This window comes from Gouania willdenowi, chromosome 2 (assembly GCF_900634775.1).
Source record: "Gouania willdenowi chromosome 2, fGouWil2.1, whole genome shotgun sequence".
Classification (NCBI taxonomy): domain Eukaryota; kingdom Metazoa; phylum Chordata; class Actinopteri; order Blenniiformes; family Gobiesocidae; genus Gouania; species Gouania willdenowi.
Window position 1 is genome coordinate 8,041,620 of NC_041045.1, and position 17,068 is coordinate 8,058,687.

Consider the following 17,068-nt stretch of genomic DNA (forward strand, 5'->3'; position numbering starts at 1 on the left):
AAATTTAGTTAATTTGCTAAATAGATGACTGAAAAAGTAATCTGGTAAAGCTGTAAAACATACCATAGATACGTGATGACGCCAACTGGCCTACGAGAGATTAATACTGTAAGTTAATTTTCACAAATGTAATTATCTTGTCAATAGCTGCTTCTGCTATACATTACCATATGTCTGTAGCCGTGGAAACTGGAGTTTGGTTAACAATCTCCGGGGCAACATATTCTGGTGTGCCATATTTGCAGTAGCATTCATCAGAAGGCTCCAGTTTGACAGCATTTCCAAAGTCACAAATACAGATGTGTTCGCTTCCTGGTCTTTTCATCAGGATATTTTCAGGCTGCAGGGTGGTAAAATAAATACTGTATATGAATAAAAAATCCACAAACTCAAAGCGTGATGGGATACATTGATACCTTTATGTCGAGGTGGGCTACATTTTTTTGGTGAAGGTATTGAAGACCCTCTAAAAGCTGGAGCACACTGCTGCGGATCTGCAAAATTAAAATTATGAGTTTTGAATTTATGCAACATAATGACAGCGCAGTGCAGTCACGGGACGGCCACACACCTCCGACTCCATCACAGTGGTTTTCCTCGTCATTCTATCAAGGAGCTCCTCGTGGCAACTTGACACTGCAGTTTAGGAGCAAATACTGAGCTACTTGACAGAAAGTGGTTGGTGCACGAGCAATGAATAATAAATGAGCAGAACTCCCACACATTTTTTGCTAGAAAGGCTGCGCTGCTTCGTTCGAACCACCGGGAGTCTGCACAAGACATTTGATATAAAATTGAAATAATGTCCTTTAAAACAAAACATCAATAAGATATTTATAGAAGGATACAACTCTGTGATGAGCACCAAGATGTTTTTCTTTTCAAACGCATCGTGAAAGTAGAGGATCTTGTCGTTGTCCAGCTCAGACAGCAGATCCATCTCTTTAATAGCCAGGCTTTTCCTTTTTCCTCGAGCACAAATAAATTTGGCCGCACACTCCATCTTTTCCTTCTTAAGCGTCACTCTCTTCACATAAGAGAAGGCTCCCCTGCACATGAAGGTCATGTTTATATTAACACATAACAGCCACATATAAATGCCGTCAATTCACATTTGACAGCCTTGAAAACCAATTTACAAAATAAGACAAGACATCCTTGATCATTTTTAATAAAATATTTTTCTTATTGGCATCAAATTAGGCATCAATCAATCAATTTATTAGGAACGGAAAGATATCACATTTCTTGTGGGCATATGAACTCGGAGTTTTTCTTGTGATTATGATTATGTATTTTGTGGTATTGGGGATGTTTTGTAAAATCAGGTTAAGTAGCATTGTTTGACAGTGACATTTTTTAACTCAATTGATGGAGATTTGCTGACTAACTCATTTTGTAAAGAGAATAAAAGCTTTCCATCCCAGAATCAATCAACTGAATACTTTGTTAGTATTCATTAATTCAGATTCACTGTTTGTTGCTTTCCATCCAGTGCATCAAACCAAGAAAACTAAATGAAAAGTGACTCTGCAATAGATTTCAATTTTGTTTTTGTTCAATACTTTTCTCTGAAGCTTGAAAAAAAAAAAAAATCTGAATAACAATTTTATTTCAGAGTCTATCCTGTTGGTAAACAGAATTTCTTGCCTGTCTGATTTGCCGGTGTGGCCCCACACTTGAAAGCTTGTTGGCCAAAACAAATTATCCATGGGCTAATGTGTTACTCAGGCTGGTGGTGACTCATCCCTCTGCTCTGCGTGCTGTTTGTTAAACAGGTACAACACCTGCTTGCTCCTCCTTTACCACAGAGTGCTCAAAAAGCCCTTAGCTTGAGTGCTTATATCGTGCATGAAGGAACACATGCAAGGACATATACACAAGCTCACCTGCCAACCTCTTTGTGGACATCATAGTAATCAGTGAGTCGCCTCATTTTCCTTAAAATGGTCCCCTCATCTTCCATTGGTTCCACCGTTTCTTGGCGCTCTGCAGGGTGCACGACAACAGGTGGTCATTTTGGGTTCAAAACACTTGTTGGTCTTGCTTATAGTGCTACTTAAACACTAACCAGTATACCCTGAGTTTGCAGCAAAACACTGACAGTAAATGACAAGAAAAACAAACAAAACATATATTTTTTTTCACCACAGCTGGGCTGCTAAAAAAAATAAAAAAATCTTTTTACATATGTATATACTGGATACTTTTATTTATTTGTCTTCATTATTATTATTATTATTTTTTATGTTTTTGCACCTTATCTTTTATTTGCACATATTTGTGTAGTAGTCTTGATCCTTTTCCTCCATATGTATATAATTACTTTTATTATTAGTGTTGTCTTTTTAATATGCTGCTTTTTGCCATTCTATTTACCCCACGGGAACTAATAAAGTTATTCTGATTCTGATATCCTTGCATTCTCTCAATTACAATTTGGTTGTAACATATCTAAATCAGTAAAGGGCAATTTGCTTGGTTTAATTTTGTGCAGCCCAAAAGTAAATGCACAAAGCAGCAAAAAAAAAAATAAATAAAAAAATACTCATACAAAACATATACAATTACAAAAACTTGCACAAAAAGACAACATTACACAAAATTATAAAGAATTGCACCAAGAGACAACAAACTACACAACTTGACTCAAAAACATATAAGACAACTACACATATACACAAAACATGAGAAAAATAAACTAAGTGAGAACAAAAATGACTCCAAAAACACAAAAAACAGAATGACAAAAAAAAAAAAAAAAAACAGACAAAAAACCCCAACAAAAACACAATTCATTATTTTTCCATGTATTTATCTTCAGATTGGTCATTATTCTAAATGTTAGGATGATATTCTGATATTGTTGTTCATGGATCAGACAATCACCATTTTGTGGCCCCCCACTATGAATAAAGTTGCCAATCCCTGATCTACCGGTAAATACTATCCTTGTTTTCTCTGAGTTTTGGCCTATCTACATGCCTTGCACAAAAGCTTGTTGTTGTTGAGCTCCAGACCTGTGTGAACTGTAAGTTCGGCCTTGCATGAGTTGGAGCCAGCTTGGTTCTTTGCAGTGCAGGTGTAAACACCAGAGTGCTCCGGCTGAGCGTTGAGTACGACGAGGGAAAACTCAGGGTCATCGTACACAAAGGTAAAGTGGCTGCTCTCAGACAGAAGCGTGTCATCCTTTAAGAGACCAGACAATCATTCAGTCACTCAATAGTTGACAAAAACCAATGTACATGTTTATACACTGATATTTTGTGTGTACAATGTTCTTTTAGCATCTTTACATTTATATTTTAGTGCATTTATGAATATAAGTTACATTCAGAGTATTGCTACTCTCTAAACTACTCTTGTAACTACTCGAAACTTGTATTTTATCTTAACTCTAACCAACAACCCTTCTAACTTTTACCACCTGTATGAATGTGAAAATTCACTGACAGGTAATGGGAAAACTTAATATGAAACATATTTTAATATTTGTTAACCATAGACCTGTTTTGCATTTCATTAAGTTGTAATTGAAAGTTTTTATTGAATTTCAATGGTAATTACAATTACAAAGTCAATTATCTGAACTCAATTCCAATTCAATTAGGATTACAAGGACGACAGATTCTTAAAATTACGAATATAATTATTAATTATCAATTACAATTATAATTGACCCCAATCCTGATAACAAGTGTCAAATTTTAAATATGGATGCCTATTTAATCTCATTGAAAGCAGCTGACTGTTTACTTTAAGAAGTCACAAATTTAGAGTTTTACCTTATACCACATAATATCTGGATCTGGCTTTCCTTCAACCATGACAGCCAGACGAGACGTCTCCCCAACAGGCACGTCCACATCCTCCATAATGTTTTCAAATTTCGGGGCCACTATCGAAGACAACAATTAGATTACAATCAACTTAAAAAAAATAGTTGACATCCTTGTTGGAAGGTATTCTTGAGTCAGTAAAAAGTTCTTCTCACAAAGAGACTCTGCCTGAACCGACCTGCCATGGCCAGCTGAAATGTGCAGAGGTCGCTTCCAAACTGATTACTGGCCACGACCACTAGCTGGCCGACGTCGGTGCTCCGGACGCGCTGCAGCCTGAGGGTGTGTTGATCGTCATCTGGCATACTCATCTCATACATCCCCGGTTTGCTGACCAATGGCACGCCTCTCCTAACAAAATCAAGCATGTCGTTTTGAACTGTACTTAAGTTTCATAAGCTTTGAAATGACTGATGCACTCACCTCTTCCAGGTGACAACTGCATGCACATGGTTGAGCGTGATGGTTATGTTAACTGGCTGGCCTTCAACCATATATACAATCTCGGGTTTGTCCAAAATGACCGGCGCTTTCCTCAGATATGGTCCTGGTGCGAGTGTGATATATTGAAGTAATACATTTTAACAGTATTTCCTCAGTGGCCACGGTTACATGATATTTTTTAATTTGAAATTAATTATTCAGAATGAAATTATTTGTAATTAAAGTGTTCTGCTTCGTGTTTACACTCTTTTCTTCTGCTACTTGGTGAAGGCTACTTGGTGATGAACGAACTCAAAAGTAAGCATGAGGCTACTTTGGAGCATTTACGCAGAATTGAAACCAACTTTTGGCTTTAGTTCACGACTGGAACGACCGGAATTAAGTTAAAGCGGAATTAAACATTTACAAGAGAGGAATTATTTAATTCTGAATCAAAATCAGAATAAACCAGCCACCAAATTCAGATTTAGGTTTAATTCAAAATTACGTATGCATTCGGAATTAAGTGTTTACAAGATCAGTTTAAAGAGGAACTTACTTTTATTCTGAATAAAACGGGAATTAAAGCTCTCATGTAAACTTGGCCATTGTGGACAGCTAGTTCTACAATAAAGAAAGCACAAACACTTTCCACTCCCTGTACCTCTGTCCAGCAGCTGCACCAAGTCAGTGGAGGGTGATGGCTTGCTCAAGGTCTTCCCTGTAGAGGAGAGGACTCTAAAAGCATAACGAACTCCCTTGGACAAGGAGGTCACAGTGTAGTTCGTCTCCCTCAGATTGGATGCTACAACAGACCACTGAATAGAGCCCAGAGGCTGCTGCTGAACCACATAGAACAATAAACCCACATCTGTAAATACAAACACACGTTTTTATTACCTAATCCCTGGAATACGGGGGAAAGTTACAGATCTGCCAAAGGGAAGAGTTTAGTTGAGTCAACAGCTATGAACTTACCACTTGAGGCGTCCAACCTTTTTGGCGCTTTCCAGATGAGGCTGATGGTTTTCCCTGTGATAGCCTCGATAACTGGAGGACCATCAGGAGGGTCAGGAACAATATCTTTTTTTAAAAGAGAAAAGTCACTATATCAGCAGTGAGCCTTAAAAAACAAGGTGAAATACTGAACAAATTTTATTATTACCTGTAACATATAGATGAGCATAGCACGCTGCTTTGCCCACCTTATTAGAGATGACAGCCTTGTAAACACCGCCATGCGCGTGACAGGCGCTCCGAATGATCAGACTGTGCACATCCCTGTCTGCAAAACATACAGTCAAAATGACTAATTTACCATCACCTTCTCTGAAACGGGATCTGCCGGATTTCTGATTCTTTGCTTACGCTGAGTCATCTTTCGTTCCTCACTGCTCTCGATGCGCTTGCTGTTGTGGTACCAGGCGATGGTGGGGTACGGCAGGCCTGCCACCTTGCATTTCAGCACCGCCTCTTTGCCTTCAATCACCTCCGCATCAGCCAGGGGTTTGACGAAGTCTGGCATCGTTCTTCTTTCTACTTCATTTTCCAGCACCTCAGGCTCCTCTGGGATGGATGGCATTTTTTCCAGCTTGGCCCTGAAAGAAGTGCCCAACAAATAACTTAATAGAGTACTGGTGCATCAACCAAAAGATTGACTTCTTCTATAAAACATTTCAAGCCCTTGAAATGTCATTCAGGCTCTTACATGTGAGAAGCGATGGCAGTTCGAGCTTCTAGCATGTACAACTCTGCAGTGCATTCAGCCTTCCCATAAATGTTTTCCGCAACCGCAGTGTAAAAGCCTTCTGTGTCACAGCTAACGTGGCAGATGACAAGTGAGTGACGCCCGCCTTCTTGAAGGATGTGGACATTATCGTTCTCCTTCACTTGCGTCTCTGAAAGAAAGAGAAATGAAAACAGTTCTTAAGGAGCAGATAAAGTAGTGTCTATCACTGGAAATCACAACTCAACCCTGGAGACTCTTACCAAAATGCATCCATGTGACTCTTGGAGCAGGGCATCCGCTCACCTTACAGTTGAAACGCGCCGTGCGTCCTTCGATAACCTCCAGGATGTCCAGTTTGCGAGTGAACAAAGGCTCTTTGGATGGAGTGACTTTTAGGTTTGCGCTTGAGGTCATCTCCTCTAGAAATCAAACAGTTAACTAGTTTTTACTCTTTTTTAGATGCAGTGTATTGTGTCAGTATAGCATTCAACAAAATAAGTCAAACATTTACCTTTTGCAGTGCTTAACTTGCACGTGTACTTCCCACTGTCGTCCTCATGCACGGAATGTAGGCTGAGACGGCACCTAGAAAGTCAAACAGAATATTAAACATATCACCATGAGCGTCTGACTTTCTCTGATGTTCTTCTTGGCATTATGACAAAGTGGTGCCACCTCTTCCCATCGAAGTGCATTTTGCAGTTGAGCAGTGCTGGCTGGATCAGCTTCCCATTGGAAAGCCAATCGACGTCCATATCTGGAGGTCCTGTAGCATAACAGTCAAACACGGCCGTCTCCCCAGCCTTCACTGACACATGATCTACTTCCCTGGTGATTGTTAACCCTGTTTGCACTGCTCCTGCTGATAACATGAATGAGAAGCATCATGACTAGATTGCACCATAAAACCTGATTGAACATGACAGGCTAATGCTCCACTGCTCACCTCTGACCTCTACGCTGCATCTCGCCTGCTCCTGTCCGTACTTGTTGACAATCTTGCAAACGTAAAGGCCGGCATCTGACCTCTGAGCAGCGCTGATTCTCATTTCAATGATACCGTCTTCCACTTCCAGCATGGCATAACGGCCTGCGGTCTTCACCATCAAGTTGTCCTTTAACCTGTGTGAGTGTAAGTTGTGTTCAGAATTGTGTATTCTCAAATGAATGAAGAGGAGGCATGTGAGTGACAGGGAAATAAGTGTTTAGAGGATGGGAGGATGAATTTAATTTGTGGAAAAATTATTTTAGAACAATTTATAGAAATACAATAGATTAATAATCCAAATGATTTCAACTCAAAATCTTTTATAGAATTAAAGCTACAAAAAAAAAAGTCTCTGTTCAATGGCAGATAGAAAATGATCCTTGTTGCAGGTTCTGTGGGGATGATACATTTGTTTTATTTTTGTCCACATGTGGCTAAGTTTTGGGTCACACCACAGAATATTTTGTGATGTGTAAATGTACACACTTTTTGAATATGATTATTCTGCTGGGTAAAATGTCTATTTTTAAAGCTAAAACTATATCAAATGTATGTATAAAACACTTTAAGAATAGAGTTTATTATCAGTATATGCGAGAAACAATTATAGCAACAAATAACTGAGCATGAAAATAAATGGAATGTTCGCTTACTTGAGTTAGAGATAGTTATTATTAGGTGTACTTTCTGAAAGGTGTGCCATTTGTTATGTTGTAATTTTTTTGCTAAGTGTGTTGTATTTTGTTTATTGATTTGATTTGATTTTTCATTCTGTTATGTTATTATTTTTTGTTTGCTTTATGCTCCTTTTAGTATATTTTGCTTTCCTGTCACAACACTATGGATGGTTGCGATTGTGCTATGAATGTAGGGGAAGTGGTTTTGGTGGACTGGGGGGTTGGAAGCCTGTTTTATTATTTTACTCTATTTTTCAAATGTATTTGTTTACAATCATAATCATAATAATTGTTTAGATAATGTCTTACCACTGAATGGAGGGCTTGGGTTGACCTCTGACTTTTGCGCAGATGACAATGTCTTGACCCTCAGCTACCCACTGGTCACATGGTGCTACCTTTAGAAAATGGCAATGAGGTTACCAGGCAAAGCAAGATCCTCAGGTTAGGCTAATTTTAGGGTAATGCTGTTCTAAATGTAAAAAAGCTTTACAAATTAAAAGCAACCGAGCTGACTTTCATGACCACCTTCTTACAGGCAGTTTCTTGAATGAATAGAGAAATGTTTCACTACCAAAATCTGGTTTAAACCTCACATCTGAGCTTGTAACTGAGTCTAACCTGAAATGAAGGTGGCTCTTTGAAGTGGACTCTTCGACTCTGGGACTGAGAGTCCCTGACCTCCATTAGCTCCTCCTCAGGGGCCAGACATGCGTCATTTGATTGAACCGGCTCTGAAAGAACAAACAGGTCTTACTGGAAATATCAATTTAACTCAATTTTATTGTATTTTTACAGAATGAATGAATCCCTCAATAATGAGTGTAAAGCAAGTCTGCTCTGATGTATTAAAAGAGAATTCTGACTCTTTTTTTTGCATCACTTTAGTCAAAAGGAACATTTGGCTACGATGAGTCAGAAAACAACACAACCATGCACACTCAATACATAATAATAATTAAAAAAAAAACAATACAATGCAAAATGAGTTCCAGTGCAGAGGCTGTGCTTGTACAATTGTTGCTCTCTGGTTCTTACTTAACCATCGTGTGTGCGCACTGCGCAGAGCAGACGACAATGTGACAAATGACCAAAGTGAGTAAAAGCTATTAGTGAAAGAAAGATAAAAATAGAAAGAGGCAAGGAGCATGAGCAGATAGAAGAGTAAGTGGCTAAATAGCTGAAAACAGCAGGTGACATAGGCTACACCAAAGACCAGCTTAACTTCACATGCAGATGGAAATACATTCAAACCGGAGAAAAAAAGTAATTAACAGCAGGAAAGCTTCTAAAGAAAAAAAAACCCCCAACCTTCTAGTAAATGAATAATCTAGCTATCGGCATTTAAAAACAAGGAATGAGAATGTAACCTACCTAAAGTCACATCTCTGAGCAGCATGTGTGAACTAAAGGAATAAGTCCCCGGAGTCTTCATAAGTAAACGTGCCAACTCTTACACAACAGCTGAACAGTCAGAGGCAGTTAACGTTCCATCTCTGCTTCATACTTGTGTTGTGTCCAAAGGCGGTAAACTGTGAAACTCATCTTGTGTAGAAGACTGAATGTTAATGTTTTTCTTAATCTTTAGGGGTTTCCTTTAAGAGAGCATGCATTGGAAAGTTAGAAAGAAGCCTTGACATTATGTTAGCAGTTTATTAATGCAGTTTACTGTATGTATATATAATGCATAGTTCTGACATCCTTTCCTTTCTTTCCCTTGTCTGTGTCCACATTCCACACCGCTCTTTGTGGAGTTTGGAGTTGTCATTCACTCAATTTTTAATCTCTAAGCTCTTCTATGTGAAACTCTCAGATTGCATCAGTAGCCTCACACAGGGGGACCTAAAGCAGACAGCAATTATGCGAGAGCACAAGAGGGGGCCTAAAATAACCCTGCAAGTTGGACTCTGCCGACCTAATATGGCAACAGAGGCCCTGTGCAGCTGGTGGGGCAGCGTCGGAGTCCATTTGTTGATAAAACCAAGGAGGTACAAGTTGCACTGAATGTGTGTGACCGCTGTACGCCATAAATTCATAGCACTGGATCAGAAACAGACGGTTGTTTCTGTGTCGTTTGTTTTTGAATGCAAATCCAAAGCTTCTTTTCACAGTCTGCATTTTGATTTACCCAAAAAAAAAAAAAAGCCAGCAAGCGATGCTCAGTTGTCATGGCAACGATGGCTCCAATGAGCTTGGTTTGGATGCTGAACTTAAACAAAGCCTCCATCATAATCAGGGCTGAGTTTATTAAGCATTCTCCATGTGCTTTATGCCACATAAACTGAATGTTGCTGAAAGTCTCTGAGTTTAATGTGTTTTCTATCGCTGGCACACTCACCTGTTTGGACAAAAAGCATCGCCCTGCATGACGATCTTCCTGCTGCATTGACAGCTGTGACGCAGTAGGAGCCCGCGTTATTCAGCCTCATCTCTTTGATCACCAGACTGTGCTTCTCACCCACGGCTTTAATCTGGTGGAAAGCATCGGTCCGGATCTGCACATTATCTTTCTTCCATGTAACTGATAGAAAAAAAATAAGCTTCTGTAATTAAAGCCTTACTTGTGTTTAAATAGCAACAACATTTATATGTAGGTTCATTGTCCTGAAATATGAATTTTTAACTGTACCAGTGAGAGGTGGACTGCCGTTGATCGTGCATGTTAGTTTGACCTGTGAGCCAATCTGGGCCATAGTGTCTTGCAGAGGGATGTTGAACCTCGGGCCTTGAGATGATTCTTCACCAGCCTCTGAAATCAGCAGGTCGTGATCATGTTAGCACGTGCTTTTGGAGTTCATAGTCATAGTAGTCAACAACAGCCAGTAATATCCTGGACTCCAGAGGATTACAGCTATTCTTTTGAAAAATGATCAGTTAAAAATGGCTTCATCTTCTATTTGTCTTGGTTTAGCTATCAGTTCTACATACACTCACATATGGAACAGCAAAGGTTCTCCTACCTTCTGCTGGTTGAAGGGTGTGACGATGTTTGTATATTTCACCCTTTGTTTCCATGGGTTCATCCTCAACCAGGATAGTGGGGATGATTGCTTTCGAGGTTGGAGACATGTCCCCCGCCTCCGCCTTCCTTCTTTTCTGGAGAGGGCTGGTGGATTGTGTAGGCAAAGCTGTGAGCCGTGGGGGCTTGGGGGGTGTTGGAATGGATTTTCCGTCATCTGCTTTGTTATTCTCAATGATCCTTATCGAACTAGTTCCCTGGTCTCTTGGTATGGACAGAGATTTTTGGGACGTTTTAACAAGTGCGTCCTTTTCAGTTGGCAGAGAGCTTTTTGGGCTTTCCCTGTATGTACAGATCATAAAGTTAGGTCAGTACTATCAAGAATAAAAAACTTTTTCATCATTTAAGATATAATTCAAACCTGATGGGACCTGTCCTGATGGCTGTTGGCAATGGTTGCCCTGGTAACTGGTGAAATGGTGCTGTCTCCATGGTAACAGATTTTTTTCCAGTGTTCCCCAGTGATGAGCCATTCACTGGTTTCCCAGTCGACTCTGGCTGTGCAGGAGAATGACTCTGATTCTTCACACCTCTCCCTTGGGCGTGTGGATGACCTGCCAAATCTGTAGCTTCTCGCTCCTCCAGGGCTCGCTCCCTCGCCTCCAGTTTTTTAACCACTTGTGAAGGAATTGGTTCCAGTTTCTCAGTGCACAGCCTGTTTTTTTGTGACAGCTGCTCAGTGGAAAATGCCTTCTTCAGGCTCGGCTTCCCCACGAGTTTCTTAATCCTCTGGAGCTCCTCTGCAAACTTGCTCTGGTAGCTCTGGACCTTCTGTGAGTAGCTCGTCTTGTCCTCCAATGAGGAGGCCCGCTGCTTAAATGCTGCTCTCTTCTGGGATACACCCTGCAGGCCTCCTGTCTTTTTCCCACTCTCATCAGAGCCAGAAGAAGCCCCTGCTCCTGGCAGATCCACGCTTGCCCGTCGCTCCTCAAAAGCTCGGACTTTATCAAAAATCTTAGGCCCTGCACGTGCTAGTTTGGGTGTCATGATAGCGCTGTTGATGGCTGATGACTGAGGATCTGAGGGTTTGGCTTTATCTGGCTTTTGTTTTGAGGTATTGATGCTGTTGGAGACAGTAGAGTCATCTGAACATCTAGAGCCATGAGGGGGACATGGAGGTGTGAATTTAGATACATTCCATTGCAGAATTCTGAAAGAGTTTCTAGATTTATCTCAGTGTGCCCATTAACATCTAATGTGTGTGAATGTGTTTTGTGTCTCTCTTCATGAGAAACACACAAGACAAAGTCAAGGAAAGTGAGAAACTAACCAAAGATTATTACATAAGTGTGCCTACGCACAAGTCTTACTGACAAAATTATCTGGAGTGAACCAGAACAAAGCAGATGAAACTCATTTTATGAATTCATAGGCATGTTGCAACAACAAATGTACACACCACTATAGTATTACAAAGAGCCATAAAAATTGTGTTTGCTTTCACTTCAAACACCAAAGAACATGCCAGAAAAAGACCTTGGAAATCCCATGGCCATTACGTGAGAGGATTCATGCTAATATCAGCTTGGATTTAGGACAGTGTCCAATGCATGCCACTGCAAACCAATGAACCTATAAAGACAGGGCGTTAATCCAAAGGGAAGGTTTTCCCTCCAAAACATGCTGTAAGTAAAAAAAAAATCACAGTTTTGTAAAGAGCAGACGATGCTGGTAGTGTTTCCTGATTGGCTGAAAAGTGTTAGCAACTGAAGCACAGCATCAAGCCTCAAGAGTCAAAGGAAAGTGTCACACCAAAAGAAAAGATGGCGGAAAAAAAGCTTGAAGATATAAAATGGGAGTAAAATGGGAAACTCTTAATTTGTGGTGGATCTGCTGAGATTATAATGACTTCTTTGTAATTTTGGGGTTTTTTTGGTCGTTCCATTCGTCCTAAGGTGAAATCCTTTAAAAGAAAAGCTGTGTGCTATAGGGGCATTGAAAAAGTTCTCCCCCTGTAGAGGCTAAACATGCTCCCATAGTAGTCGCTGCCAACGGACACACTTTCCTCTGACCCCTGAACAGGTCGTGCCAGGTTAGCGTTAGATGCCCGGATGAGGGGCTCCACACCCAGGTGACGGACGGGCGGGGCCCCGTCGGCAGGGCCCCCTCCAAGGGCTTGCCTGGCTGGGTTTGTGGGGTCCAGGTGGGAGCCTGGAGGACGGGTGCCGAGAGCACGAAGCTCTCGCTCCACTACGGGATCATATGAGCCTGGTAGGGTTGATCTCTGATCTGAAGCATCCAGGTAGTCAGTCATCCTTCCACCATCAGCTGTTAAGACAAAAACAGACGGCAAGTTAATCGAGTTTGTATTCGTAAACACAGAACTCCACTCTTTCATCTAAAATGCCTGCTAATCCAGATGAAGTATTCATTTTTCATTATCTGGCAGGCAGGACCAGCTCAGTTATTTCATCCCTCTCACTTTCTAGCTTCGTCTTTTCTCACTTGGGTGGGTCTAAGGCATGGATGAGGTTACGGGACCACGTCTATCCTGGCAGATAATGGTGTCTAATCTAATAACATCGCATATGTCTTTGCCCCTACACCAACTAACCTGAACACTTAACCCGTGCGCACTCCTTTAAATTTACATATATTTGTACTTCTTTTGTACACAAACGATCCATCTCACAAAAGTGCAATTAAAATGTACCCCATTAATTTTATTTTTACTTCCACCGCTTCAGATACAGTATGTTCAAAAAAGGGTTTACAGGATATACCCTATTAATCCCACTCTTTGTTTCTTCTTAAACTCCAGATCATCATATTTGGATATAGGCGTATTAATAATTGTTGTAGGATAAAATGTTTCAGTTTCTTTACATTAGAATTAAGAACATTTGTGCTAGGGCTAGGAGTGCTAAAAAAATACTGATGCACAGAAACATCTTTGGGAATGAAAATGGGCTCGGTGGCAAAACAGTCTATTGATTTCCTGAGAATAAGAAACAAAACCTGAGGGCAGCATTCGACCATTTAAAGAGATCCTCCCTCATCGCAAATCAGGCAATGACTGATGTTTAGTGATGAGCAAGGGAGACAGGAACGCTTTGGCAGCAAAAAGAAACGAGATGTCAGCATTAGCGCTGAAAACCTTGGAGTCTACAACATAAAACGTCAAATGCTCACTGGTTGACTGTCAGCATCACCACCACATGCAGAGAGTAAATCACTCCCTCGTGGAGGCAGAAAACCCAGAACGAAGCGCTGTTAAACAACATCAAAGACACGTTGATGAAATCCATTCCACTTTTGCTCATTGCGTCTTTTTGTTTCTATATGCACCAATGTTTGCCACTTACAAAACCAAATATAGGCACTATACACATGAATCATCGAGCTCATCTGAGAAGGAATTGCATCTTTGCTGTGGGTTGTAGGTGTTAGATCATCCAAAGCCGAGGGAAGCAGCCTTGGAGAAAACACATTATGCCTTACATCATCCCTCCAATTTTCTCCTGCTGGTCTCTTAAGGCCTATGCAGAGGGTGTAGTCAGCCTACCCTCTTGAAAAAGCTTAGAAAACGCTTTGCACAAGTGCAGGAAAAACCGGGGGGTCGATATTGTTGGTCGGTCTAAATTAAGATATCCAGCTGCCTGACTAGAAAAGAATGGCGAGGGCATGAAGACCGTAGAGCTCTACAGCACCAGCACGCAAATCAAGAGTGGTGACGGGGGATGGGTTTCATAAGCATGTGGTCCGAGGGGTTTAAGCTGTGCTTGCTAACAAAACATCCGTATTTGCCAGATTTCGGAGCAAATCAAACTAGACATTATTAATAGCTAATCAGCTCAAGGACTCCAATGTTTGCCAGTTAGAGCTTGCCAACTCTACAAATCCACTCTTTCAATTTAAACACCAAATTAAACATATTACAGCATTAAATAGCATTGCATTTCCTGGTGTTATACTGTGAATATTTATCAGCTAATTTTGTTTGTCAATGGTTGTCAAAGATATTCACAATAGCTGTCAGTTAAAGAAAACACATTAGATAATAATAAAGTCATGTATTTATCAAAATGCCTATGAAACACACTTGATACATTTATATTAAATCTAACATAATGTTTTCAATCTTTTCTGGCTCATATACCCCCTTCATGTCCGACTACAACATTTTGTTCAGAATTCTAAGAAAAAACAACTATAGATCATAATGGTGGATGAATGAGTGATAACACACATTTTAAAGAATCTCATTATGTAAATAAGTAAATGAAACAATAATTAGTGTCTCCTGAATAAATTTATTTCTATAGTTTTTATAATTTCCGGTCATCTCCCTCCTGGTGTGGGACCAACACTGATCTTTGTATTTTCAGTTCATGTTCTAATCAATTTCTATCTTCATTTTGTGTGTTTTTGTGCCATTTTTGTGTGCAGTGTTGTTTGCCTATTCTTTTTATTATTCAGTATATCTTTCACTTATTTTGTGTGTTTTTGTTGTAATTTTTGTGTGTTGTTGATGTCATTTAAATGACATTCTCAGTGTGTGTGTGTTTTTGATGTTTGGTTGTTTCCTATGTGGTTTTGTATGTTTCTTTGTTATTTCTGAGTATTTTGTAGTAATCTTGTGTATTTTTCTCTCATTTAGTGTGTTTTTGTTGAACGTTCTTTATGCATTTTTTGGTGTCGTTTTGTGTATTGACATTTGTCTGTTATTTTTATTATTCTGTATATTTTTACGAGTTGCTGGTAACATTTAGTATGATTATCATTTTTAACTCAAATTAAACATTGCAAAACGTGATTTTTATAGCTTTCATTAATTAATTTCCCTCTCTCTCTCAAGTATCCCCTGTAGTGCCCCCGCGTACCTCTAGAGGAACACATACCCCCATTTGAGAAACACTGGTGTAATGAATAAGCATACAGTAACATACAAGCTGTTTCCCAGTCAAAAAAAATCAATGATTTTCTTAACAATGCTGCTGAAAAATTATGTCTCACAATGTTTTGAGAAAAAACAATTATTTTTAGCCCATCGAGAATATGAACTGGAAAATTGTGAGTTTAGACCACAGTAAAATGTGTGATGTCATTCGTTTTGGCCACATTTGTCACAGAGAACAATTCCCCAGTGGAGCCAGTCCGACGCAGACCTGGGACAGATTCCCTTACTGGAAACTAGGGCAGTGTGTCACACAGTTGCATCACAGTTCGCCGTATCTCGGATTTCAGCTGCCACCTCGTAGGCCGAGCCGATAACAACCTCCATGAAATCCATCAAACCCCATTGAACCCCCATGTTGTCGGATGTCGCTTCAAAAATGTACGAGCTTCACTTCAAACACCATTTCAAGCATAAATTCTAGTTTGCACTTAAATAAATACACGTATTAAACGTTTGTTTTTGTTTTTTTTATGGTAGTTTGAGGAATGTACCTGTATGTCCTCTCCGGCCTGCCTTGTCTGGTTGCCTTCCAGCCCCTTCCTTGGATTCCATCTGAGGCTCAGTGGTCTCATCCTCTGTGGTCTCAGAGTCTGAAAGAAAAAGTGAATCAGCATCATTAGATTGACGAAAAAGAAAGAAAGAAAGAAAGAAAGAATGAGGTCAGAACCAGCCCAGACGGACGATGAGGAGATAAAAACACCAAGAGAACAAAGACGTCAAAAAAGACACTTCTAAATTTGTCTCAGTCTTTGGACAGATACTGTATGTAAGAGCGCACAGACGGTAATAAATACGTTGAAACTGACGTCATCTGAGGCCATATGAAAATACATGCCTGATAAATGAAAAGGGGGTGGGGGGGGGATTGACAGTGAATACTCTACCCTCAGGTTCTGGATTAGTCTCACTATTATCGAAGAATCAACAAGCCAAATGGAAAAGCTCAGATCACAGATCATAAAAAATTAGTTTTTAGATTAGATTTTTCAGTTACAATCATGTTTCCAATTACATTTATTGTTGTATCCTCAGAAAGTCAATTACAATTACGTTTTCAATTACTAAAGTTCAACTACAATTACTAAACCTAAAATAAATAACCTAATAAAAGTTTACTTTCCTCTTGTGTTAGCTTTCTGTTTGCATCCCTAATGCTAACAGGTCTTAAATCAGCTGTAAAATACACTAAAAACAAATATCTATCATCTAATTCATTTCCTATCTATTGATTACCTTGTTAGGCTTCATAATTAATGAAAATATGGGTTTTAATATTTTTGGTGTGGGTGTCTGAGCCTTTTTTTAATGTCATTATACTCCTAGGTTTCAATGTATTTTAAATGGTAAAATGTGGGAAAGCTTGATATGAAACATATTTTAATATGTGTACAGTAGAACTGTACATAGAACTGTAACATGGTTCCCCAGTTTCGCATTAAATTATAATTGACAATTTGTATAAAATTTTCATGGAAATTAGAATTACAAAGTTA

General features: G+C 39.7%; 1 protein-coding gene across 6 annotated transcripts in view; it reads right to left on the reverse strand.

The window, feature by feature from the left end:
* LOC114477102 (striated muscle preferentially expressed protein kinase-like) overlaps positions 1-17,068 on the reverse strand; it is a 43,825-nt gene that overhangs the window by 9,143 nt on the left and 17,614 nt on the right. For all 6 annotated transcript variants that reach the window (XM_028469199.1, XM_028469208.1, XM_028469233.1 and 3 more), the window contains 27 exons: positions 16,067-16,165; positions 12,796-12,943; positions 11,037-11,768; positions 10,617-10,957; positions 10,286-10,405; positions 9,995-10,177; positions 8,278-8,390; positions 7,966-8,054; positions 6,938-7,113; positions 6,667-6,853; positions 6,503-6,576; positions 6,252-6,410; positions 5,971-6,160; positions 5,631-5,860; positions 5,428-5,547; positions 5,241-5,345; positions 4,927-5,133; positions 4,263-4,386; positions 4,018-4,190; positions 3,786-3,898; positions 3,021-3,189; positions 1,890-1,989; positions 849-1,049; positions 572-629; positions 417-494; positions 168-340; positions 64-90 (listed from right to left, as the gene is read on the reverse strand). In XM_028469199.1, coding sequence (XP_028325000.1) covers positions 64-90; positions 168-340; positions 417-494; positions 572-629; positions 849-1,049; positions 1,890-1,989; positions 3,021-3,189; positions 3,786-3,898; positions 4,018-4,190; positions 4,263-4,386; positions 4,927-5,133; positions 5,241-5,345; positions 5,428-5,547; positions 5,631-5,860; positions 5,971-6,160; positions 6,252-6,410; positions 6,503-6,576; positions 6,667-6,853; positions 6,938-7,113; positions 7,966-8,054; positions 8,278-8,390; positions 9,995-10,177; positions 10,286-10,405; positions 10,617-10,957; positions 11,037-11,768; positions 12,796-12,943; positions 16,067-16,165 — 4,489 coding nt within the window. The remainder of the gene's footprint in view (positions 1-63; positions 91-167; positions 341-416; positions 495-571; positions 630-848; positions 1,050-1,889; positions 1,990-3,020; positions 3,190-3,785; positions 3,899-4,017; positions 4,191-4,262; positions 4,387-4,926; positions 5,134-5,240; positions 5,346-5,427; positions 5,548-5,630; positions 5,861-5,970; positions 6,161-6,251; positions 6,411-6,502; positions 6,577-6,666; positions 6,854-6,937; positions 7,114-7,965; positions 8,055-8,277; positions 8,391-9,994; positions 10,178-10,285; positions 10,406-10,616; positions 10,958-11,036; positions 11,769-12,795; positions 12,944-16,066; positions 16,166-17,068) is intronic.